Source organism: Amphiprion ocellaris, chromosome 23 (genome assembly GCF_022539595.1).
Source record: "Amphiprion ocellaris isolate individual 3 ecotype Okinawa chromosome 23, ASM2253959v1, whole genome shotgun sequence".
NCBI classification, from domain to species: domain Eukaryota; kingdom Metazoa; phylum Chordata; class Actinopteri; family Pomacentridae; genus Amphiprion; species Amphiprion ocellaris.
The window spans coordinates 10,270,979-10,298,177 of NC_072788.1; the positions used below are offsets into that span (position 1 = coordinate 10,270,979).

The following is a 27,199-nucleotide window of genomic DNA, read 5'->3' on the forward strand; positions in this document are numbered from 1 at the left end:
GAAAAGTGGTGTCATACACTGCTAAAACTTGAAAATGGAAGGATGTCAAAAGCTTGTCTTACATTAGTGAATGACGTAAAACCTGCCTTCTAGACAATATTGTTACCAGACAGCAGGGTGATTTTCTCCACCTAGTTTTATAAACAAGGAAACACATGTTTCATATGTCTGCATTCAATTTTAAATGGGTTATGAGGGATCAGTTTTCAATTTTTGGGAAGTTATTAAAATGCCATACAAATGCAGCATATGAAATACAGTAAGAATGTCAACAGAGCCACCTGCAGACGTTATGCTTATTTCTGACCAGGTTGTCTTCTCCTTCTCCAGGTTGTCTTCTCTTACCAGGTTGCTCACAGGTTATGTGCAGTATGTGCCACTATAACCTTTGTGGATTGCAGCTCAGCTAGGCCAAGTCTAAAAATGTGCATGTGCCTTGCGGTCTCTTTCACATGATGTTGTCAGGTAAAACGTGCCATGCTTAATCTGATAGAATGTTTTTGTTTACGTCTTTGGTGATTCAGAAAAGGACGTGCAGAAATGGTTAGAGTTCCTCTGAGCATTGTCCTCAGACTACACCAAAGGAAATGAACAAACCGTGTTAGTGATGTTCATTATCGCTAACTTAAAGCATTACATTAGTGCCCTGTGTTAGAAAATGATGCTCTTTGTCCTTATGCATCGGAGCATAATGTTTTTTAAAATCACAACATCACTGGATGGTAGTCAGCAAGTGCCAGTTTCCCTCATACAAAAGGATCCTTTAACATAACTCAGGCTGGCAGTTTTTCAAATGGACGACTGTAATGCAATAAAATCTCTACGACCAGAAAGGCAGAGCCATATTTACTCTTGCTGTTGTCAGCAAAGTCACAATACAAAACATGCGTTGGCTTCATTCTCCATGCCATCAGTTTGACATTGAATAATGTGGACATGAGGATGTGTGGCATTGTTTTCACTTGCTGGTAAATAGAGGTGGGTGAGACGATACCCCAGCATGTTGGGTTTTTGTATCTTTTACATATACAGTTCTTTCAGTGTCAGAATCATGGATCGGTGGAGCAGTGAGGCTGCTGGAGTGATTCTTGACACCCTGCAATTATAGGAATAAAAGATAATAATCATGTAGATATTAGAATATATAATGATGGATTATAGAAATGTATTCAGAATGAGATGTGAGATGCAGTTTGTGATTCATTTAGTAGTTTTTCCTATTTCATCACCGCCTGTCTCTATTTGCCTGGAGATGGCTTATGATGCGACATACAAATAGAAACCTACACGTCAGGGCATGTCATGCCATCGTTAAAGGTGGACTGTATAGGTGGATCGCACAGTTTTCCTGTTACTGCTCTCCAGCCATGAAACTAATCCGAAAACAGCAGCTCTTAAGAAACTCTGAGCTTAAGTGATTGCTTTGGAATGCTGTTGCTATGGAGCCCACTTGCAAAGTACAGAGGCGAAGACATGAGCATGTTTAGTTGAATCATGCAAAGATGACTGCAAACGCCACAATGTAAATACTGAACCCAGGCTGCACAGTTAACCTGCTGTAAACTTATATTGTTGCAACATCATCATCCGCTGAGGATTCCTCAAATACCAGGCTGGAAACGTTGTCCAACAGGTTTAGACTGAAACTTCGTGTGGTAGTGGAGGCTGTCACAAGAGGGATGTTTCATTGTTTGTGCTAAGTAGGCCAGTATTTTTTTTGTCCTCACTCTGAATAACAAAATGTTTGAGGTTTGTTCTTTGAGGCTATTTTTTTAGGTGTTGGGGACTAAAAAGAGGATGAATCACTGTTGTGCACTGTTGCTTCTTTGTACTTTCTGTGCTGCTGGAGCTGTATCTGCTTTGCCATGATTTCAGTTTTCCATAAAGTCAAAAGACAAGCTTTGTTACCATTCGCACTGGGACAAAAGAATAGCTCTGAAAATCCCAATAAACATATCAAAATGTATAAGTTGTGACTATATGGACCTCTCAAGGCATCCAGTAATGTAAGAACTGAGACAGAGCTAACACTGCCTTGCTCAGCACAAACATATTCATCCATCAAACCTCTCGAAGTGTTCGGACCTGCTTTTTTGCGTGCACAATGCACATTCACTGCAGATTTTGTTAGTGTTGCTCACTATGTTGTCGAAGCTGCATGGACTGCAAGTTTCATAAATTGAATTGCATCTTCAGTGGTTTGTTACACTGTCCTCTACTGAACTTATGTAAAAGAAATAGGTCAGACTCGTCTCTTTTTCTTGTTGAGTTTCTAAAAGAATGACAGTGCCAGACAAAGTCCCAAAATGGGACACAAAAGAAACTTGAAGCAGTATTTTACAAGGGATTTTTAAAAATTTCAGACCACAAATAGCAAACCCAACAACTTCAGCTTTGGGCTGCACACTTTGCAGAGAGGCAGTTATGTTTCACTTCGGTTACATAACTGCATTGTAAATCTATAACTCAACCAATCAATAGAAAGAATCCTTTAATTTCAGCTAATAATGAGGCAAAATAAGGTATTTTTAAAGATGCTGCTTCAGATTCTTTATTAATGACTCATTATTTTAATTATTTTTATGTGCTACAGGCTCATTGATCAGAATGAGTAATACCAGATTCATTGACAATCCCATTGAAGTTGTAAGAAATTATATGTTTTGCATCAATACTAAGAGTTAGGAAAGATTATTAGTGACAGCAGACCACTACAGCAGTTAATGTTGGAGGTGAAGTGGTTTAAAATATGGTTTATGTGTTTTACTGTTTGACTGATTCTGCTTTTTTGTATTATTATTTTTAACTTGATTTCAACATTAGCTATGTTTACAGTTTTTCCCTACTGTCTATCAGTTGTTATTGTGAATGTCGTTTAAAAAATTTTTACAAATGTGTGCTAATGTTAATGTGCAACCTAAGTTCGGGTCAGCTGTAGTGTGACACACCTCCAGTGCAAAGGGTGTTTTTAAAAGTTAATGTATAAGCTTTGTTGACGTGACTAAAAAGTTTGACATTAATCTGAAAGCTTGAAAATGACGACTGAGCTTTCAAATGCTGAACTGTTTTCTGTTATTATAGGATTACGTGATTATTTTATAAATCTACCACAGTAAGGTTAAATGTCCTAGAACACAGTAACAACATTGGCTTACGTACTAGAAAAAACATTGTCTCATAATGAGCTTCGTAATGGCCTCTGAAATGTCAGTTAATGTCATTCTCTGTTTTCCAAACAGCCCAACTGGATAAAAACTCTACTGTGGTTGAACCTTTGAGAGGGACAGTCATCTGCTGCTGAATGTCCTGGAGAGCATCAGGACCATGTGGCTAAATTTGCTTACAGGGGTGCGCATTCCCTTCTGAAGCCACCATCGACTCTATAGGATGGTTGAGACATGTTCCCTTGTGGTTGAAATGCATCTAATCAGGCTGCTGATTTTCAAAGTTTTGCCGAAACGGAGACTTGGATTGTAATTTTTGTTTTTATTTTTTAAAAAATTTTTTCTAATTCTTAAAGACTTCTCAGTAAACGGACAAAGTAAAAAGGTCTTCTCCGTGAGCTGCAGAAATGGACTAGAAGCCCATGTGTAGCAGGGCAGCTGCTGCAGCTTTTGGAATAACTTAGCCTCAGACTTTTGGGGAGCCACTCCTTCAGGGGCCTAGGGATCTGATCCCACCAACACCCTGCCCTGTCGCCTGACGCTCCCACCTTTCTAAAGGCAGACTCCACTATCCAATGGCATGGGTCAAGTTCTTCAGGAAGCCAGGGGGCAATCTGGGGAAATCGTACCAGCCGGGGAGCATGCTGTCTCTGGCCCCCACCAAAGGACTGCTGAACGAGCCAGGCCAGAACAGCTGCTTCCTCAACAGTGCAGTGCAGGTACATCTTGTTTGTTGATGGTATCTGTCTGTGTCAGAGTTTATTAAAATGGTCAGGGTCAGCCAGCTTTCTTTCCCCACATGTGCTGTCTTTTTACACTATCAAATAAAGCTGTAAAATACACCCCAAAAAAATCATAAAAGAAAACTGAATGAAATCTTGAACCAAAACTCCATGCCACCACAAACGTTAACTATTTATTGCTGCACAAAAGTAGCATTTGTTGCATAAAACCGGTGCCCCTGACTTCCTTTACTGTTCGTATGACTTAATTTATTCACTTGTTGCTGTCATCCTCCCGGAACAGAACAACATGTTCCACCCTCTTACAATCTGACCATTATTTATTTAGAAATTTCAGAGCTTAGTCACTGTCTAAATTTGTCAGAGCTTCCCAGCAGTTTATTAATGTACTTGAAGGTTGCTTTAGACTAGTGGGAAAGCGGCTGGTGAGTTGCTTCATTCTTGCAGTCAGCCCCCACAGTGAGGTCAGTCTCAGACACTGTGACTCAGAGCATGAGACAGCCGATGAGCTGGTTGAAGACGATCATTACCTTCGGCTTTGTTTCTGGGTGGGAGTTGTTCTTCTCACCCACTCCTCTTCCTCATGACCTTGTAGACTTTTTGTGCAAGAAAGGAAATTTTCTTACATTATTAGATGCTTAATGTATTTATAAATTGGCAGATGAGTTCGGAATTATTCTGACTTTTGTTGTTCTTTTTATTGCTGATGACTGTGTTTCTTGATGGGTGTAGCCTGCATGTATGAAATGCAGCGCTAAATGTCATGGAGTAAGGGCATCTTGATGGCCATTATCTCTTCTTATAGGTACTATGGCAACTGGACATCTTCAGACGCAGCTTGAGGCAGCTACCTGGACACTTCTGTCTCGGAGAGTCATGCATTTTTTGTGCATTAAAGGTAAGGTGTAATCAGCAGCATATATACATAAAACTTGAGAAGTAACCATGTTGTTCTTCTTTGTCATTATGGATGTGTGACTTGTCAGGTCACATATCTAGCTGTGTATTGAGCAGTGAATGTGACACAAGTGCTTTTTTAGTAACCACAAATACGGCATTGTCCATGTGCAGACAAGTTCTTGCTTTCTTCTTCAGGGCATTTTCTCCCAGTTCCAGCACAGTCGGGAGCGTGCCTTGCCCTCTGACAACCTGCGTCACGCCTTGGCAGAGACCTTTAAGGACGAGCAGCGCTTCCAGCTGGGCTTCATGGATGATGCCGCAGAGTGCTTTGTAAGTTCCTGTGGCAACCCGACAGTCCTAAGGGAGGCAGACTAGCGTATGGAGAGGGATGTGTGTACGCTTGTGTGTTATCCTGACACAGAGTTTGGGTAATACACTGCAACAAACTGTTTGGCGAGGTCACTGAAAGAGCTCCTGTCCCTCCCTTCCCCTCCCATCAACCCCTGCCACATTGGCGCTAAATATCATCATGACAGGTTATATAAGCGCCAGAGTTGTGTTTGAATCTCTGTGTTTTGTGCTGACATGTTATGTTGCATAATTTCTGTGCTTTTTAAAAGTAAGTTTCATTCATCCTTTATTGTTTTTACATATGGTTTTCTTTTTCTTTTGGCTCTTTTTGGCACAAAAAAAAATATTGTTTGGTAAGAACTTGTTTTTCCCCCTAACTGCAGTGTAATTGTGTATTTTTGTTGCAGTTTTATCTTGACACCAGCCATCAAATAGGAAACAGATACTGCAGCATTTTTCTCCTTGATTTGTAAACCATGTTTTCTTTTGTCTATCAAGTTTAATTAGTTCATTTTCTTCTCATGATGTTGATCACTTCTGCTTAATAATTGTATACCAAACAGAACAGCTGTATCCTGATTTTTATCCTGTTTATCCACTTAGGAAGTCCAATTACTCAGTAATGAATAGAATGAAAGGAGATGACAACACTGTATGTGAAAACTTGGTTACACAAGTGTGATTACAATGTTCCTTTGTGTCTAATAAATTATTAATACATTACATCTATAGAAAGCCACATTGTTTGAATGTACAAAAAACTTATCAGCAACTTTTCACGTTGGAGACTAAAGCTTCCGTGCAAAAGTTTCTATCTTTTATGGACAGCCTTAATTCTTAATCTCACACAGATCTTTGCCCTTGAGCATTCACCATGTAGTGCATTGGCAGCGGTGGGCTTGTGGGGAATTTATGTGAGGAGTTAGCCAGTGTCAGATTAATAGGCTGTGAAGTTGAGCCTGTAACCTTTTTAGGCCTACCTTGCAGCCTTAATATTTTATAAACTCACAAGCAGTCCACAGAAACAGGAAGCAGCTCAAATGGAGTATAGCTCGTTCTTTAAATGTGTTTCTTCTGCTGTTAGGTTTACAACATGACTCCTAAACTTGATCCTTGGGTATATAGTGGTGTATCCCATTACTGAAGCTGTGCTGTTGGAAATATCTATGTTGGAGTAAACAAGTACTATATGATTTTGCAAAAGCAGCATTGCAAATATTTGGTCTCATTCTTGATACATGCTCTTTTCTGTCACAGGAGAACATACTGGAAAGGATTCACCTGCACATTGTGCCTGAGGAGACGGATGCCTGCACTTCAAAGTCTTGCATCACACATCAGAAGTTTGCTATGTCACTTTATGAGCAGGTCAGTGGAGATTAGAAAGTGTTTGTTATATTTTCAAGAACGTTATGTTGGTGTTGATATGATTTTTTGCTTTTCCAGGCATTTTAGTTCATTTAATATTTGCACAGCTTCTACAGTGATGTGTGGACACGCTGTGCACACACTGGCCAGTGTTAGGATTAAGCAGCACACACTCCCACAGACAGGTACATGAATCACTGTCGGAGACAATAGAAATCCAATCCGTCATGTTCTGATACCGCGTAGCCCCCAGTGGAATACAGAAGGTGTTTCTGGTCAGATTCCACAGAGCTGCAGCAGTAGCTGTACCAGATAAATCACACATGGTGTACACATAAATTCCAGCACAGCACAACATGCACACCACCCTTCCCTGTGGCTCTGATGGCCATCGCGAACTCTGTCTGTGTCCCAAACCAGTTCTGTCTTTGAATCAAACAGATAGCGTGCCTTCGGACTAAATCCCTTGGGGGCACTGTCAGTGGATTTTGTTCCACCTCAACCTCAGGGCACCGAATCCTGAAATATCGTCAATGTTTTAATGAGAATTGGCTGCGCCGGAGACAGATTGAGAACTTTAGAAATTAAATTGATTCCTGGTAGTTCAGTCACTGAAGTAGATGCCTTCATAGAATCCAACAGAAGAAATCACAAGGCATGCAGCTTGACAATTGTGTCATAATTTCTTGCCATATTTTATACAAATTAAAGATTTTTATTCATGTGATGGTTTTTCTGATGTGATAATTAGTCCTTGGCTGGGGTTGTGCAAGCAGGACTCACAATTAAGTGTTTTTGTAACTTTTTCCTTTGTTCGTCGCCCTCTTGGTCACTGACTATCTTTCCCCTCTGCAGTCTGTGTGCCGTAGCTGTGGGGCATCCTCCGACCCACTGCCGTTTACGGAGCTGGTGCATTATGTCTCCACCACCGCACTCTGGTAAGGCACAGACAATATGAAACTTTCTTTGCCTCGCTTTTGTCATCTGTCTTCCTTTCACTCTTCATGCCTCCTTTAGCAGTATCGCAAAGTCATAGCTTGACTTTTTTTTGCCAACTTTTCACCGCAGAAGTTTTATTCTCTCAGCGTACCTTTATCTTTATTTGTCTCTGTCTGTTTCCTGTCCTCTTCGCTGCTTGTTGTTTCCTACATTTCTGCTGACAATGTGTCTTTCACACTGTGACTGTTCGTACTCAGTCAACAGATGCTTCAGCGCAGAGACGAGTCTTTTGGAGAACTGTTACAAGCAGCAAGTACAATTGGGGATCTTCGAAACTGTCCAGTAAGTGTTTTTGATATTGAAGCTCCCTCACATAATAGAGTAGTACTGCACTGGTTTTCTGTGTACAATTATTGTTACATTGATAGATTTTCGGGCAGTCTTTGCTGATTTTCTGCAGGAATCCAGTGAATTTGAAAGAGTTGTAATTGACTTGCCAGTTTTGAAATCTACTTTGTCATTAGTTGAAGTTGCTTTTGGTTAAATTTGTAGTCTTTCATTGTGTATTTCTCCTTTTTCCCCCCAGAGCAACTGTGGCCAAAGGATCAAGATCAGGCGAGTCCTCATGAACTCCCCAGAAATAGTTACCATTGGCTTTGTATGGGACTCTGATCAGTCAGACCTGACTGAGGATGTTATCCGTTCACTGGGGCCTCATCTCAGTCTCTCTGCGGTGAGCACACTTTCACCAATAATTTATGCACATTTTCTAACTAAATTAAAAGATATCAAAAGACTTGACTGCATTTGTCACTGTACTAGTGTATTTTTTTCATTTACACAACTTGCTGTCACACAACTGCTATCTCTTCTGCTGTTTTAGGGTCAGTTTATTTTGGTGCAATCGAACATATGTGGGAAATAAAGTGGGGATTTATTTCTCTGTAAGTCGGAGCTGTTGCGTAAGCAGTCAACGCCCAATGCCCAGTTGGCCCACGCTGCTGATCAAAAAGCCCCTGCTGGCCTTGGTCAGCTTGTCAAAAAGCCCCTCCCCTCATCTTTGTGAGCCTGAGCATGTGTGTGCCTGTCTAAGCGTACATGTGGGCTGAATAGGCATCACTGAGACCGGGAGAAAAATATGTTCAAGGCTGCTTTTGTTGTAGTGTTTATATTTACCCATTCTCGATCACAACTATGTACAGATGTTTTCTTTTATTAAATTTTGCCTTCTTGTACATGCAAACGGATAAATTCTGAGCCACTTTCTCTTTAAACACTAACTGTAATGGCACTTGCTGTATCAAATATTCCTCAGTAGCCTGTTCACATCATTCCACTGAGTGGATGTACTTCACAAGCAAAAAAATCAATCAGTTTAGACCAGAACAGGACATGCTCATACACTTCACACATTACATAACTTTTTTTTTTTTTTTTTAATTGAAGCATTCAAACCATTTATTTGAAAGCTCCCTCTTGCGCATTTCCAAAGCGTGTAATCAGAAGAATTTGTCAGACCCACCCAGCCGCCCACCCTGTGCCACAAAGGCCTTTATTCATTACAGAGCATTTCATGTGACTTTATTGAGTGTTAAAGGGAGCCCTCCACCCCCATCGTTTGCTTTGAAATCTATTGTTTAAGAGAGCTGGAGGGAGACAGAGAACAAGCTGTGCAGGGAAACATGGGAGGGAGAAACAAGCGATTGTTCTCCAACACTTTCCCTGTTTCTTCTGTGGAAAAAAGAAGAAGAAAATGACATTGCGTATTAATATTACCCATAAAATTGTGTACCACTGTTGCTAAGATGTCAAGTTCGGCTGCGCTGATTCAAACCCACCATTACTTGCCCTGATTGTCAAATCAATGCTGGTTCATTTCCTTCGACTTTAATCTGCAAGCAGATGGAGTAACAGATCCTGCTAGCTATCAGCATCCCTCGCTTCCCCTCCCACTTAGTGTAGCGTTGATGTCGATGGATATTTGGCGTTCATATTCCTATACATACATATATTTATATATATGTGTGTGTGTGTGTGTGTTTTGTGGGCACAGCTCTTCTACAGGGTGACAGATGAACATGCCAAAAAGGGAGAGCTGCTGCTCGTCGGAATGATTTGCTACTCCAGCCGCCACTACTGTGCCTTCGCCTTCCACACCAAATCCTCCAAATGGGTCTTCTTTGATGATGCGACAGTGAAAGAGGTGAGAAGGTGCACATTTGTGTGGAAATCATTCGAAGAAAAAATGATCAGCAGCTATTTTTGTTTTGAATTAATTATGTACGTCACTAATCAAGCTAAGCATTGATTGGTTGTAACTTCTTGAATGGTAGGATTTGTAGCTTTTCATTATTTGATATAATTGTTAAGTTACATTTTTGGGATTTTGTAATGTGCATCAGATGGTATAAGCAACTTCAAGAAACCATCCTGTGCATTCGGGTAATTGTAAAAATAAGTGAAAATGGATACAAAGCATCAGAATGATTTTAATAACACAGAGCTTGTACAACACAGACAAAAGGCCTTTATTTTGATAGTTCTTTTATTCAGCCAAAGAGCACATTTAGCTATCAAGCTTTATGTGGTTTGTTATGGAGTATCTCGCAACAAAATAAATTTTTGGTTCCCAGAAGATATTTACTTGCTGGGCATGATGTTGTTGTTATCAAATAAAGTGTTTAAAATTTGGAATTCTTTCCACAGAAATGTGCTGCTATGAGTTGATTAAACATGGTTTGTTTTACAAGCAGCTGCAAAGACTAATGATGTTGAGTCTCTTATCTCTATCACCAAGTCTCTTTATCGTCCAACAAGGGCCACATTGATTTCACTTCATGTGCCTCTGAGTTGATGAGCCTTTATGGCACTGAAGAGTCAGCCAAACCCCCAACCCCCCACTCCCATCTCTAATGCAAATCCCCAACTCTGTAATCACAAAGTACTGCAGTATTGAAGTTTAGCTTAACCAGTAAAGATCTTTTTATGGATCCCTTCACTGGTTAAAGTTAAGGGTCACTGAAAATGCTGAGTTGCAATGTACATGTGTCTGTATGTGTGCTCTACAGCCTAGTTGGTGTATATATGCTAGCTTGAGCAACTTCTCACCCAGATTTTCCTTTTCCCCTGTAATGTTGGATTTATTTTCATGATGTGCACATGCGAGTGTGCCATTTGTCTCACATCCTCGCAATTTTCACTGGGTTTGTGGTGCAGTGGCTGGCTGGCTCTGTGTCAATCTATCAGCAGCTTGTGCTGCGTGTGCAACCCCTCCTGACTGAAATAGAGGAGCTACAGTACTTAGCGCCTGCCAAGTCCATACCTGGATCGAAACTTGACAGCATTTGTGTGACTCCCCAAATCCCAGCCACTAAATGACTACTGCAATGTAGACTAATCACTGCTTTTCCAGTGTGTAAAATATGATTCGACAAAATTATAAACATAGGAAGTCGCTGGGCGGTCAGATGGGCTCGTGGGTGTCCATCATTTATGGACAGTATAATCATCACATCACACTAATCAAATCCTGTCTTTCTGAATAATGCACCAGCAGTCAGTGATCGCTAAGTAAGACCTCACTGCTTTAACTGAAGAGACTGGACATTATTATGAAGCTACCAACAAATATATCAGCATTACAAATTGTGCAACATTTTAGAAACCTGGACATCCACTATGGGGAGGGAAAAATAGAGAACCTTTGAAAACGCGAAGCTGTAGTGGAAAGGCAGATGTGGCCAAAAGTCTTACAAATATTTCACCTGACTAGTTAAAAATGCATCTAAAATGACAAAACTGTGTCTCTGTTTTCCAGGAGCAAGCCTACACAAGCAGTCATACTTGTCAACTTCCTGTATATATGTTTATTCTGTCAAACAAAATCTTTTTGACACATGTATTTTCGTCTCTCCTCATTTGCTTTGCATTGTTTCTTCTTCACCCTGTTTCCTCTACCTCTTCCCTGCCTACTTTCTCCTCCCCTCCCCTCTTCCCCTGTCATTTGCTTAATTAAGGAGCTCACAAGCATCTGTTAGCCTGCAGCCTGCCTTTGTGGCGCCTTTGTGGCGAGACACGCACCTTACATGGCTTAGCTAATGTGATTGTATGATTTGGCCTCAGTGTGTTTTCTTAACCTTTATTTATACAGGTAATCTTATTGAGACACAGGGTCTCTTTCTTAAGAGAGACCTGTCCTCAAATAACAAAGCAATTGAGTCATTAACAAATAACACTAAGGGACCTGTACTATGCAATATAACAATATAATATAACGCTGAGTTACAGACAGACAGGTTCATGACAAAACACAAATGTTGTATTCACTCACATATTAAAGTATGCACAATGAAGGTTTGCTTTTTAGGTTGGGAGTGAATTTTAAGAATATTCTTAAATCATTTAACGTTAGATTAAGAGTGACTTGGAATATGACTGATGACACTCGAGTTTGATGTTGGTTTTCTTTTGTTATTCTTAATACCTTTTTGGAAAATGAAAACCGATAGGGTCACAAGAAAGCAAATTTTCCTGTTATGTGCGCAATCTGTTTGCTTTTCCAAACTGAATTGGACCGTGGCCACTTAATTAGGACAATGAAAATATCCTCCATTTGCTGAAACATGCAAGAGCCAATTAGGTAAACCCATTTTAAACCCTCTGTCTTCAAAAAGCATGCAGATGAAGGGTTTTTACACTAAAGAACATGGTTTGTTTCACTTTATATAATTACATGTAACTGTGAAGTGCAGAATTCTCTTTCGAATGTGCTTAAATCTGTGACTACATGTGCATTGACTGAGCATTTCTTTGTTTCTTGCTGCAGATTGGCTCCCGGTGGAAAGATGTGGTCAGCAAATGTATCAAAGGTCACTTCCAGCCTCTCCTCCTTTTTTACTCCAACCCTGATGGGAGTGCTATCACCACAGATGATGCCTCAAGACAAAACAGCAGCCAGTCTCACTACAAGACGCCCGTCAATGGGGAAGTTCAAGGTATTTAAATCGGCCAGGTTTACAATCACAAGTCTGATTGTGTCAACCTTTATAAAAAGTAGCTCAGAGGTCGTCCTGTTGACATTTAAAACCTTGAATATCGTTAAAATCAGGTTAGATTAAGTGTTGATTGAGTGTCCTTTTGTGAAAATGACAACATTGCTGTATTTCTCTTTGTCTTCACTGGTTAGAATCATAAAACACCCAGTAATGTAAAACTGAGCTGAGCAGCTACCTTTATTTTTATTGACTGAATAAATGAAAACTGTGAATAATATTTTGCCACTACTTTCTAAATACAACATTAGTTTTTCCAAAAGTTTGTCTTCAAGTGATTCATCTTGAAATTCATTTTTAGTATCTGATGTTTGAGTTGGGTAACTTATTTATCTCCTTTTGACCCACTTGCCTCAACCCACTGAGATTGACTAAGTTTTTGGCAAAGAACAAACAAAACCTTATGCAAAAATGTGAAAATAAGATTTTAGGCTTCAGACAAAATTCTTGCAGTGCTGCTAGTTTATTTAAATTGTACCTTTTGCTCTCTCTGTGCCTATTGAATGAACTGTAAACAAAACTGGAATTCCTAACGAGAGAACATTCCCGAACAAACAAAACAGCTCTTTATTTTAATGTGTGAAATCTAAAATCATATTTGTTGCCTTTGCTGCCAGGCAGTATTGAAAATTTGTTGATGACAACAGCTCTGCCATTGGGATTAAATATCCTGGATTTGTGTGGATAGGGAGGTTTTTATCCCCTTTAAAGATCCTCCTCCAACCCTCTATGCTGGCCGTGCCCCAGGTCCTAGCTGTGGCAGCCGCTCACTGTCCATCAGAGCTGACAGGGCGGCTGACTAAACTGGATGATCCTCCAAAAACCAAGAGGAACATTGTGTGGATTTTGCAATTTGAATTCAGTTTCTTAGTTTCAGGTGAAGTCGGTGTACTTGCCAATAGTAAATTTATGTTTTATTTTGCAACTCGAGTTTATTGTGTTTTTCCTGGAAAAAGAAAATCCAAAATTAATGACCTTAGCTCAATTTTTTTTCTCCTCTGCAGGCTTTGAGTCTCCAGTTTCAGCCCCCAAGAAGCTGGACCTGACCAGAGAGAATGTGAATGCTCTGTTGGGCCAAGAATCTTTTAAACTGAAGAGCCCTTCGACGTTCAGCAGGGGTAGTGCTCAGACCAGCGGAGGACGAGGACCAGGTAAGGGGAAAATGCAATAGGATTAAAAAGGCAGAAAAAAGAGAATCTAGTTTTGAGGGCTGGACAGATAGTTTATAGTGGGTAAGGTATCTTTACTTGTTTTCTCTGCAAATTAAGGAAAGCTATTATTAGCAGTGTAAACCGAGGTTTCATTACGCAGTATGTACTTGTGGATTTTCCAGTGAACAAGAAAGCATGCAAAGAGGCCGATGAGTCACATTATGTGGTGGTGGTTGTACTTATTCACCTTGAAAGACTGCTTACTTTATAAATATTTTTGTTCTCTGAGGATGGTGACAAGCACAGATCTGGCATAGCAACTACAAGAAGATATAATTAAATGTCTTCGCTGTTAAACTAAATCTGACCATGTTTGTAATACCACAGGGTTAGGGACCCTTGTAGAGGAGAGAAGTCACAAAGAGTTGCCAATTCTGCACATACTTAAGTGTAAGCAGAGAGTGAAGGTTGTGAATTGAGAAGAGGAGAAAATGGCCTCATCTCTGATATTATTGCACATTCTGTTTTTTGTATTTTTTTAATCATCTGGTTTGTGAATGTCCTTGAACTGCTCTCCATTGTTCCTCTCCACTTGAAAGTATTTCCTTAAGCTGTGGTGTAGGGAGAGAAATCGTCATAACAATGAAATATCAGCAGTTGCCCGCTCTTTCAGGAGTAGCAAAGTAAAATTTGAAGTCAAATTTTTAAGCTTTGATTTGTCATGTTGTGAACTGCTGCACATTCGGATTTTTGGAACAAAGAGTACGGCGCAGACAAGCCTTTGCCATGTTTCCTCTCTGCTGCCTTTCCCCTCATGTAGCAGAAAATCTACTATATACATCAGCACACTGATGTGCTGCAAAGTTCACCTCCGTTTCCTTACACAGCAGCTGCTCAGTGCCTTGGGGATGCTGGGGACTAAGAGGCAGAAAACAGCGACAAGGGAAAGGATGTAGTGACAATAGATATCTATATGTACGATAGTATAAAAATACTTTAATGGTGTCTGCAGTAGTAAAAATCTCCACCTGATTCAGCAGGTTCTGCAATTTTTTCCCCTTTCTATAAAAAGGTATTTATCACATTCCATGTATTATATACTTGTCTTTGAAATTTTTTATTTTTGGGGGGTTGGGTCATTGTTGTCGTCGTTGAAAACCTGACTACTTATCTTGTGTTTTTTTCAGTGAAAATTGGTACCATCGATCCCAGGAGTCGCTTAAAGGAGCTTTCTCGAGAAGTGGCCCAGAGAGTAGGAGAGGTGCGAGGGATGCATCCAACCAGAAGAGACCCTGATAGGGGTGGTCAGCGGAGGCCAGATACCCGCCACAGAGGTTGGTTGTAGATTCACAGTATGTGGATCTATAGAAATAGACTACAGATGCAGTACTGCACAGACACATGAGAATTGCCAGGCATTATGATACAAAAGGCTAGCCTTCCACTTCCCTCGGATCTTATGTAACCCTCGGTTTGGGAGCAATGTGTCAGAAAGGGGATTAAGTGCTGACGTCTGTTGGAGCCTGCCTTGATCCCCCTCTCTTATAGTCAGAGCTATTGGTTCCCCTCTCAGCGGTAGACATGAATATTAACAAACAAATACAAGCAGAGCAAACTAAATAACGACAAGTTCAATTTGATTTAATTAAAGGATGAATTAATTTCCAAAATTCACATTTGTACCACTCTGTCTCCCATACCTAACAAATTGAGATTGCATGTTCTAATCAGTATGCTGTTCGGTTTGTTCCTTTAATGCTCCTTTAGTACATCACTGCTTTCAATTAAGTGTCATGAGGGGATTACGGAGCACAGTTGTAACACACCAAATCCACCACGTCCAGCTTGTGTTAGCAAGCTCAAATGCCATTGTGAACAAATGCAGCAGGCTAAGGGAGGCTAGTGCCATAGCTGTGATGAATGGCAAGGCTAAGGATGACAGTATAGTTAATGTAAGTAGTATAAATTTCCTGAAGTACGGCTCATGCCCAGGCTAGCACTTTGCTATAAAGTGTTTCTCTGAAGCACTGCACTCCAAAGCTTCAGCAACTTTGCTGCTCATACTGAATTGTGAGATAAGCCGAGGGAATTTCTAAATGATCCCTGACAGTATTGATTTAGACTTGTTACATTCTTCCAAAATGATCCATAGCCTTGTGTACTGTTGACAACACTGAGCTGGCGGCAGAAACTCTCCAAAACACGCCACTATCGTATATATGGCCAAAGTTGTAGACAGCCATGTTTCAAGTGATTTAGCTGTGGCACACAGTCAGCAAAATCCAAAGCAATAGGGACTCCATCTCCTACGGGCTTATTTCCAAGGACTGACAGTTATATGCAGTATTAAATTCACTTTTTGTACACTCTCACACAATGCTACAACAGATCAGATTTTTCCAGTCATTTAGATGACAACTCCCACACAAAGCATGCAGTTTCTGTGTGAAGCACTATCAGCTTTAGGTAAAGAAAATGCTATTTTAATGAAGATATGCTCGACGCGTCTTGATTTCATGAAAGAAGCATTTTTTTTTTTTTTTAAATCACATCTGGAACATTTTCCCATTCAAAATTCATCAAAATCTTTTTGTTGATTTTATTTAGAGAATAAACGCATAATGTTGTTTCAAGTCTATGCTGCAGATAAATAAGTGCATGTATATATGCATGTACAGTTGACATCCAGGAAAGTTGTCAGGTCATATATTTTTAAAGTGTCTATTATGGCTGGAGGTGTCTTTGGGAAAAAGCATACATACATCAGTAGCACACTGTCTTGTCCACACATATCACTTCTCTATTTTGGAAACACACACATGAACACTCCATTTTGTCATCAGTATCTGCATGGATGTCTATACACAAGCTGACTGCCCTCTGTGGTACCACCACAGAAGGAAATCAACTCCTGGTGGCTGTAATTTACACCTTCCTGTCATCTGCAGACATAAATGTCAGTAACTCTGTTGTCGTCTTGCCCTTCCCTCAGTTTCTGCCCAACCTGCTGGGTTCATGAGAATAGCTTTCTGTCTTGGGGTCGAGGTGTCAGTGAAAGTCAATTTTTGGCCTTGGCAGCATTATTCCTAACACTGTCTTTTGGCATCATAGGAAAGAAAATCTGATTAAATGCACAGACACATCCGAATGGATTGTGTAATGGTAAATTACTTGATTAAATGATTAATTTAATCCGTTTATGTAGAATTGACGATGGAACTTTAATTTTTAGAGGTGAGAAAGATTCAAGATTTAAAAAAACCAAAAAAAACCATCATAATTGTACCAGGTTTGAGCCTCACAAACAACAAAACTTACACCCATAAAAACTTGCATAAAGATTACATTAAAATGAAATTTCATAAATAAATAAGAGCAGATATGCAAAGCATCAAAAAGTAGAGATAGTCTAATGGAACACAAGAAAATCAAACTGCAAGTCTTTAAAGTGGCTGCCCTCCCAGCACTTTTTATCGCTGATTTGTTGAGATCAAAGATCAAAATCTAGTTTAAATAAAAAATGTTTACATTTTTTAATGACTTGGTCTAGTTATCTTTTGAAAATATGCTTAGCTGTGTCATTTCTCATGAAACCTTTTTTTCCTCAGATCCAGGTCAGGACAGGATCTACTCCCGCTCTGCCTCCCCTCCAGAGAACGGCTTCAAACAACACATGGAGACTCGACTGTACAGCAGCCAAGGAAAAGGTCCCATTCGGGCCGAACGAACACCGCAGCTCGGTGGCCGGTCCTCCCACGAACCTTCTCGCTCCCACTCGAGGGCCCAAGTGCCACCCAATGTGCCCACTATTAGCAGTGGACATCACAGCCGGAGACTAGAACACCTCTCTAATGGATACGATACTGACAGCAGCCAAGACTCCAGAGAGCGCTCTGGAAGTGGAGGAAACGGCCGCAGCAGGTCCAGTCGGCCGTGGAAGCCCATGCGGGAGGCTCTAAATGTGGACAGTGTTTTGAGCGGCGTTGTTGGTGGCAATTTAGTAAGTCAAGACCGAAGGCAGCACAGTCCGCGGAGAAGACCCAGTAGTCAGTCGCCCTCGCGTGACCGAGAGCGAGACAGAGATTTTACGTGGGGAGGCCGGGAAGAACGAAAACCCAAGAGCCTGATGACCATCTATGAGGATGAGCAGAGGCATGAAAGTGGTGGCAGTCGAAGCTCACTGGACTCAGATGGCCGTGGGGGACACAGTGACAAGGACAGGTCAAAGGGCTCTGCAACGCTTAAAGTGCGCAATGACAACTGGAAGATCCAGAGAACTGAATCTGGATATGAAAGCAGTGACAGGCTAAGCAACGGCTCAGCAAACCTCGACTCACCTGTTGTAGAAAACCTGTCTTCCAAGGACCTGCGGCCTATACCTGAGCTGCATCTGATGAGGTAAAATAGACAGTTTTTACAAGCCGAGAGCACCTAAACGTGACACTACAAAGTCTGACACAGAAATAGCTGACACAATTCTTGCTGTGTGACACCAGCATGAGAATGCAGCTGTGTCATCCCATGCCCTACTCATTTAAAGACTCAGAAGTGCTGCCATTTTTAAATAATTAAGCATTACAAACAAACTGTTCTAAGAATAGCAAGACCCATTTAACATAAATGCACACAAGGCAGATATGCAAACCTTATTATGCTGGCCTGTCAGTTGTTGGCTTTCTAGTACAGGTCTTGTTTGGAGATAATGATCCCGAGTAGCTGACAACTCCTTTACTCAGTGGGGAGAGCGGGCAGATAGCTGACTTCCTCAGCCACTAGTGCATTATTTAAGCCTGTCTGTTGACACTATATTACTAAAATACCTCTTCAATTATTTACAATTCTTCATCATATGGTTAAGCAGTTCAGTGATTTGGTTAAGACCTGGAAATGTATTAAAAAATGTAATGTTATTTTGATATCATGGTTTTTGTTGGGTTTACATGTTGTAATAGACTTTAAAGGAGATATAAAGCATAGCACTTAAAGAAAAGGGAACTGCCTTTCTGTTATCAATAACAGCAAAAAAACAAGAAGAATTAATTGTTTTTGTCAATAGGTTTATGCTTTTATGCTGTTCTTGCTTGGGTTTGTATCAATTACACCACTGTATATTATTCATGATACAAATATATGGTAAGGCTTTGATTGTAATTCGAGATGCAAACTTCTACTAAACAAACTATTTTCTTAACCTACAGTTGGCAGCTTTATTAATTCATACTTGATTAATCTTTGAGCCACATGAAGTACAGTGGACATTATTCCATCTGCTGTTATGGATTTTTTTAACCACATACACATGGCCGTCGCTATAATAACGACTTGGTTACATTAGCCACTTAATAGTAGGAATGCTGCTTGAATTTGATCATGAACTCTGGTCAGAATGCATTAACCGACAGATAAGACTTTGTCATGGTGGTCCACTGCTAGCTGAACACACACGATGCTAGGATTTGGCATTAGTGTGAGTGATTACCTGGCACTAATGCTATATTTAACACAAACTAACTGGAGTCTTCAGTCCATTAAACAATAAGAGGCTCCACCTGGTGGCGCAACCAGATACAACAGCTAATTTACAGTGCATTTTCTGACATGCATGTACTTCATCGTCTGCCTACTCTGTTAATTTATTTTTTATTGGTTAAATTATTAAATGTCATTCATTTAACTTTTAATCACTGATATCCCTAGTCACAAATCCAAAATGCACATCTTTTTCCTTTGGGTGGTTGATAAAGTAGAAGCTTTTTCAATATTCTGCAGCATTCATCAATGAATATATTCATTTATTTTCTGTTTTAGGGATCATTTGCCTCAAAGAAGAAGTGATGATTATAAGGCTGACATGTTGCTCTCTGCGTTTTCCTCTGGTAAGTAACTCAGTCTCACTTTAAACAAAAATATGTTTAATTTTTTTCTGTTCTGTCTATAAGCCAAAAAGCATGTACATTTTCCATGTTACATAATGGAAACAGATGGAAGTAACACTCTTTTACAAAGGCTTGGCCCTGACTTTGAAGAAATTTCCTCTGCCCAATAGACCTTAGTGTGTTATAAGGACCTGAAACATTAAGATAGTACTCAGCAATTTCCTTGATTTATTGTTCCATCAGTGGTGTTAAGGTCACCGTCTGATTGAAGGGATACTGTATGGAAATAAGTGTACTGTGCTTCCTGACTCACTGGCCTTGACCTTTTTTCCTGTGGGAAGTTTATGCTATGCAGCAAAATGCACATGAGCTTAAAGGAAAAATCAAGTAACATAGAGAACACACTTGGTATCTCATTATTTGGGGAAAAAAACTACAACATTTGAAGTTTTTATTTAATTGGTTGCCCTTCCTCGCACAGACAACCAAAGAACAAATAGAAAAGTATAAAAAAAAGGAACTTCAAAGTCCTCGTTAGCTACACACTGCAAGGAATAATTTCTGCTTTCATACTAAAGTACAAATACTTTAAGATCCATGGGGATGCAAAATCTGGGATGAAAATCAGTCACAACTGCTGTTTAAGAAAAAATAAATTATGTGCTTCAACTATGAGACATTCTGTCAAGTTGCAATGAGTTTTTTAAAATTATCTGCTAGACAGGATGGAGGGAGATAAGGTGATATGAATAGCACTGGGGGATTTTGTCGCCTGGACGCCCTTCACATTCTTTATCTAGCTTTATCTGCTAGCTGCTACACAGTTTCAGCACAGAAATATCTCTTAAATGAACGAATATCTCAGAAAATGCTTTGCTAATTCCCTCAACAGGAAAACACTGACTTAATCCCGAATTAGAGGGGGTCTGTAGAGTGAGGTTATAGGCCCCATCCAGCTGTGATCAGCCAGGCAGAAAATACTATGACTGGACCTGTCAGAAGGTAGAATTCAAACACGACTCAAATAAAATGCCACTTTGTAACATTGTTTCAAGCTTCCAAAGAAACAGCAGCTGTAGTTTCATCTGCCTTTAGATGTATTCGGAGTTAAATATAGCTTTTAAGCAAGTGTGAGGAGTTGGGGAAATAGATGCAGTTCTGATCTTGTTATCAGCCTGTGAGCATCAGCACATGCAGAGTGATTCATGTAAAGGATTCCCTGGCAAAGAGACAAAGACTTCTGTGGCACAGATGGTTGTTTTTTTACAACTGCTGCAATGGCAATTTCGGTTTTATTTTTCCACATTTCTTTGAAGGATTTCCCCTGATTTGCCATTATGGTTATTGCTAGTCCTTATCTGACAAAGGCTATGTTCAGAATTAACTGCTCGAACCTATTTTGTCAAGCTGTCTGTAAAGTAAATTTCGTTTTGTTTTTTGCCCTCAAGTGCCTTCAAGGAATTATGACACGCTTGACTGGCTGGATTCACTTGCCAGGGATTCATTATTTTAAGGATTCATTATTTGTTTAATTGTTACCTGTTAAATTTAAACCTGGCTAAAAAAACTAAGAGGGACTTTGAGGACCATTCTCCAGTAGCTATTTTAAAAATGGGTATAGGATATTTACGCCCAGCTGCCTGCAGATTGTATTGACAAGCTGCAGTAAATGTGTCCAGAGTCAATTTGGCCTGAATTCAGTGATGGTAGTCTGGCATGAGCTGCAGTTTCAGAGGAGCCTGAGCAGATTCCAGTAGTCCATTAAAGTCCAAAATCCTTTCTGAAAGCACATTTGTGTGGGAGGGCAGTCGTGAGGAATCAAAGTTTACATTTTTACCACACGCATTTATTCATACGGTGGTGTGTTGCATGTGAGTGTGGACTTTTAAGTCTACATCTTGGCTGATTTTGATCACTCACTCTTTCTCTGGAGTGAACGGCTGTGACCGTTAGGAAAAGGATGATTTCTGAAGACTTCAGTGTGCTTTATCTTTATTGACTCTGCAGACCTCATCAGAAATCCATAGAAATGCACTTGAGAAGCTGTTCTGGCAGTGTTTACATGACCATATCATTTTAATATTACATAAACAGTCGAGTGGTATTCACATACTGTCTTACAAAACTGTTAAAGCAAAGCTAAACCAGCTGCTTGCAAATGCTTCTATCTGAAATAAAAACAAAGGGAAAACAAGGAAAATTATTAGAATTTAATCCTTTTTTGCTCCGCTGTGTTTGTTTGCATGCATTTTCTGCAGTGGGTGTCCATGAGTTGCCGTGTTGAGAACCGTAATGCTACATGGCTTAGCTGGCCCATTGATGCCACCAAACAAGCCAGTGACTGATGTGATAATAACAAGTGCTAATGCCATGGGATGAAATTTGGCTGACTGTTTCCATGCCCGTGCCATATCAACACACGCTGAAACAATGGCTATTTCTAAATGATGGAGGATTTTCTGTCCACAAGCAGATAAAATTTCAACTTCCTGAAGACATGACAATTTCCCACAGGCTAATTTTTCCTTTCCATACACAGTAGTTTACATCCTCATGACAAGCTGAGCTGCAAATGTTCATGCACTTCTGACTGATGTTCAGGAATTTTAAGTACCGCAGACAGCAGAATGCACAGAACTACAAATCTCTGCTTGACAGCCTTAGAAGCAAAATGTGTAGAGTTTTCTTTTCTTTTTTGTCACATCAACAAAACTTCAAAGGGCTGCTGAGAAATTTTGCATGTACAATTTTTCAAAACCTAGTTAGGTTTTGTTTTCATGGTCTGTATGGAGGCACATTTTCTGTATCCTGAGGGGGTGTCACACTTGGAATAATTAAAATAATGTCAGATCACTTCTCTCTTCCCCCTCAGTCAAATGTCCTGAATAACTTTTTAGTTGTAAACAGAACGGCCCAAACAGGTGTCTGTCTTGAACTTCATCATAATAAATCTTTGTCCTTATGCTTAAAGTATTTAAAAGCTAAATATGTAGCATCACGCAGTATGCCTCTTAATAAATTAGCTGCTGAATACACACACAATTTCCTGTTGCAGAACAATATGAAATGAGATTTCTTTCTTTAATCCTGTTTAACGACTTGACTAAATACTTTTCAGTTAACACGAGAATGTCTGGGAAATTTTTATTGTACTTGTTGTGGTTTAGATAGTACATTGAATGCAGCTGAAACACAGTCTAATCCATGCAATCACTGAACATGGAGGGTTTCCCAAGTGCAGTAGGCCATGTAAACAGCAGGACATTTTGACTACATCTGTCTTGCTGGCGTCTGCAGCTGTAGCAGTAATAGTAAAACTTTGCTGGGATTAGTATTCTCTGGATATCGGTCAGACATTCAACGTTAAGCACAGATTTTTCTGTGATTTTCAAAAGTTATCGCAATGAATTTGTCACTGATGGCTGAAAAAAGTTTGGATTTTAAGGTAGCAGACAGTCTTGCAAGCTATTTTCTCTTTCAAGCTTTTAGTTGGCATCAGTGCATGGGATCATAAAGAGGATGAGAATACACCGTAAACTGCAGTCACTTTTTATTTTTGAAAATGATACTGTTAGAGTTGCTTGCCAACCTTTCAGATCAGCAGCATCAAATTGTGAATTGCCACATGGACTTAGCAGCTGAAAAAATGCACTAGTGTTGTGGATTAGATAGTCTTTATTGTCCCCCGTGGTCTGTTTTGTTTTGCAAACAGTAGTCAAAGCAACCAATGTACATCATAAAACAGATAAAAGACATAAATACATGCATTAAATGTACAGTAGATGTCACCATAATAAAGTTGCAATGAGCAGTGAGGGGATCTGAAGTCTCTGACCCTGCTGTAATTGCATGCCAGCACAAAGGATTTAGCCACTAATGCTTTGAGAGAGTGCAGGGAGGAAAAAAAAAGAGGGTATGCTGACACATCACAGATGGTCCTCAGCAAACTCACTCTCTTCCTTGTCCTGTTTGGCAGCTGTCGTCTGTCTCAGGCCTTGTAAATCACACCCACCCTGCTAAGTTGGCAAAGCCCCACCCAGGGATGTGTTTCTAAACTGATGTGACTGGTGAAATTCTACCGTTTAGCAGCATAATTCAGACCTTAGAATGGTGGTGGAATATTACAGTCTTTGCTCTTTTAGTCTCTCTTCTAAACCAGTTTTGTGATTGATTTATTAGGCCTATAAACTCAGTTAACAGGGCCTGGATATGAACTCAAATTCCCTTTGAGGGGCCACGTTCTTTGGCTGGATTAGACAGTCAGAGTGGTACACGGGGGGCCTGAGGGAGCTCTGCCAGACTAGCTGCTTTGATACTTCCTCTCCTAGCACCAGGCAGAGGGCCTCAACATGACCCCTGTTAGATAACATGTCTTTGCAGGAGAGACAGAAAAATAATATTGTAGCCGTGTTCTAATAGAAACCCATGACAGATGTTGCCTGGCTTGCTTTTTGAACCATATGGTAGTAATGACTGCAAATTAGTGCCTCATAAGGATTCATTTTTGTCTAGATGAACAAGGAAGAAAATCTCCAGATCCACAAGACTCCAACATCCATTCTGGTCAACCCATACAAAGGTAATTATAAAGCACACAGTTCAGTGAAATATTTGAGTTGAGCTGCCAAATGAAACACTAATGCATTGTGTTTTTGCGCTGTGGCAGAAAAAGAGCCTTCCGATACACGCCGGGGATCCTGGAGAGGAACAGTGGTCTGGACAGCGAAAGAGAAGAAAATGTGGACGGTAGCCCTGTGAGCCCGGTGCCTCTTTACTTAGCAAAGACCAGCAGTTCTGAGTGGAACAGCTCTGATGACCTTGCTGGACCCTTCTCTGAACAAGAAGACCCTGGCACCGGCCACATGGACCATTTCTCTCACAACTATCCCCCACCTTTACCCCCCAAGACTTTTGGCAGCAGCCACCCCGACCCATCTGGCTTCCACTCCCTGCCACCAGAGGTGCCAGCACGGTCAAGCCCCCGCAATGAACCCAAAAATGGCCTGTCCCCTCTCTCGCACACCACCGTCCGACGGTGGATTGAGACACCTGCTGAGCACAGGCTTTCATCCGACGCCAGCTCCAAGTCGGGGTCATCGGACCAGGACAGGAACGATCTGTCGGCCAGTGAAAGCGACGAGAGGTTACCCAGTCCAAAGCCCAGACACGACGACGATACAGACTCCCCCTCTCTGACAGACATGGTTCTTCCCACCACGTACTTTTCTGTGGATAACTGCATGACGGACACTTACCGGGCCAAATACCATAAGAGGCCTGCCTTGTACATGAGAGCAGAGGACCATACGTCATCAGGGGAGAGCGATATCGAAGGGAGGGGGGTTCCTTTGCCAGATCCACTAGAGCCTTCCAAAAGCAGAACAGAATCAGGTACACGGAAATGCACGACACTTTTCACACATGTTCCTTGACATTTTGGCTCTTCTTTTTTAACGATTAATTTACTTTGTTGCTTTACAGGTTATTCTACTACTAAGACTACTGCAAAGTGGAATCCAGTCACTCAAAAAGGACTTGACGAGCATGGTTTCCTATAATTCCTATGAATGATCCTGTGACTGGATACCAAAAAGGAATCGTTATGCACTATGACTGCTGCACAGTGTGACTCCTTCCAACAGGGATGTGTGTTGTCTCTTGTCACGTAGGACGTTGGACATGAAACTGGATGCCAAAGAGATTGTAAAAATATCTGCTATCTGGCTACTAAAAAGCTTTGAACAGTGAATTTGCACAGTAGAGAGTATAGAAAGGTACAAAAAGAATTATGCCTGAAACATTTTGCTGGTAAGATTCGTAAAGAATGTGTCACATAAAGCCACTTTACCACACAAGAGATTAAGAGTTTTATTTCACACAGAAAAAAAAACACTGTTCCTTGCAGTTCTACTTTCTCGGACATCTTACAGAATGCTTTTATTTGTTTAACTACTCCCATTTCAGTGTTATGAGGTGTCTGCCCAATTTCTGGTTTTGACATAATGCACCTGCCTTTCAGTGGGTTTTGATAAAACACAGCTGCAGTTAGAGTCAGAACATGTTTTTTTGGTAAATTTTTGGACGTAATCTTGGGCACACTTTTGGCACGGCTTACAAAATGGATCCCAAGGATCCCTGTGAATGTGAATCTCCAGGACACCTGCAGTGGTTTTCGGCTGATGTCTTTGCACAATTGTTAAGGTGGAAAAAGCTAACAAACTTCAATTCTTATTTGTATGTGGAGTTTAATGACCTCTGCATTTCGCCAGCAGAGGTCTTCTGCCTCTGTCCAGCTTTCTCCAGAGGAGGTGTGATAAACCGAAATAACTCACCAGTGAGAGTTTCCAGGAGTTGTAAGGTGATGGGTTAATAAGTTGAATTGCTTGTCTTGCAGAAAAGTGTGTGGCACATCCCTGTCTCCTCACATGCACACCTGCACATATCCCATCATCTTTACATATTTACTGTTTCTATGTCTTTGCACTGTTTCTTGTTTATTATGTTTATTTTTACACTCCTTACAGTTATATTATTTTTGTCTGTCGAAGAATCTAATAATTTCTGAAGTCAGTCTGTTGTTTCTTAAAAATAGCTCCTGTTAGCTGCAAATCTGCGCTTGTGAGACGTGGACATGCCACAGTGTAATAGTGTCCTCTGCAGAACAACAGAGTGGGCTTGCTTTATTTTTTTTGAAGGGGGTTATTAATAATATGTTGTAACTTTGGCTAGTTTACTATTTTTGGTTCAGATGTTTTATATATGCAGCTGACTAATGCACAGTGCCTTTTGTATTTTTCTATGTCAAGGCAAGATTGAATTGGAGCCATGATTTGTACAATTGTTTGATTTTAAAGAATTTTTGTAACATTTAATTTTATTTTTATTGACTGTTAAATAAACAGTTTTATTTAACCATATCTGTATGACAAAATGAGTTATATTTAAGAGCAGAAAGTATAGCAGTGCTGAGCTTGAATTTTCAATGCTTCATAAGAAGAAACCTGGTCAATGTGCTATTTTTAGAACTATTCAAATACACACTCCTTTGAAACAGACATGCAGATCATTATATGAAGCTGCTGCTGGGAGTTGTGGTGTTTTGCTGCCACCTGCAGTCATGTATGTTGAATGAAACTGCTAATCCAAAGTGCTGGCTACACAAAAATCCATTAACTGTAAAAATGCAGTTATTTCATTATAAACAGAACCTTTTGTAATATTTAACTGCATTCCAGTTAAATCAATTAGAGTTTTAATTTACTGTGCCATATGGAACAAGTTAAATTTAATCTTTGAATGCTAAATAACTTGTACATAGAACACATACCTGTGTTGTACGATGATCACAAAAGGCGGTTTTGCTTTAACAAGCTGAGGTATTTCTTCATCAACAAGGACTGAGATCAGTAAATAAAAGCTAAGATGTCATGATTGCTCAAGATATTTATCTTTTCTCTACAGTTGGACCTTCCAGCATTTACCGAAACAAGATTTTTTTTCAAGTGAACACATTTGCAAAATCAAATTTACTTGAAGTTTTTAATACTTTAATTTCTCTCATCAACAATGAAATAACAATAAAAATGATGCTAACAGATGGGAGTGTTTTATATGACTGAGCCATGCAGACATTCATTTATAACTTCCGTGCAAAAC

At 40.2% G+C, this 27,199-nt stretch overlaps 1 protein-coding gene across 1 annotated transcript in view; it reads left to right on the forward strand.

Annotated features, from left to right (window-relative positions):
• LOC111564123 (inactive ubiquitin carboxyl-terminal hydrolase 53) overlaps window positions 1-26,460 on the forward strand; it is a 31,360-nt gene extending 4,900 nt beyond the window's left edge. Inside the window, exons 2-17 of the mRNA XM_023263529.3 lie at window positions 3,240-3,883; window positions 4,713-4,805; window positions 5,003-5,137; window positions 6,416-6,526; window positions 7,382-7,464; window positions 7,723-7,807; window positions 8,052-8,198; window positions 9,519-9,668; window positions 12,291-12,459; window positions 13,521-13,667; window positions 14,855-15,001; window positions 17,276-18,065; window positions 19,476-19,543; window positions 24,056-24,122; window positions 24,210-24,934; window positions 25,025-26,460. Of these exons, the coding sequence (XP_023119297.2) occupies window positions 3,740-3,883; window positions 4,713-4,805; window positions 5,003-5,137; window positions 6,416-6,526; window positions 7,382-7,464; window positions 7,723-7,807; window positions 8,052-8,198; window positions 9,519-9,668; window positions 12,291-12,459; window positions 13,521-13,667; window positions 14,855-15,001; window positions 17,276-18,065; window positions 19,476-19,543; window positions 24,056-24,122; window positions 24,210-24,934; window positions 25,025-25,101 (3,138 nt within the window). The 5' untranslated portion in view covers window positions 3,240-3,739 and the 3' untranslated portion in view covers window positions 25,102-26,460. The remainder of the gene's footprint in view (window positions 1-3,239; window positions 3,884-4,712; window positions 4,806-5,002; window positions 5,138-6,415; window positions 6,527-7,381; window positions 7,465-7,722; window positions 7,808-8,051; window positions 8,199-9,518; window positions 9,669-12,290; window positions 12,460-13,520; window positions 13,668-14,854; window positions 15,002-17,275; window positions 18,066-19,475; window positions 19,544-24,055; window positions 24,123-24,209; window positions 24,935-25,024) is intronic.
• Window positions 26,461-27,199: the final 739 nt, after the last annotated feature.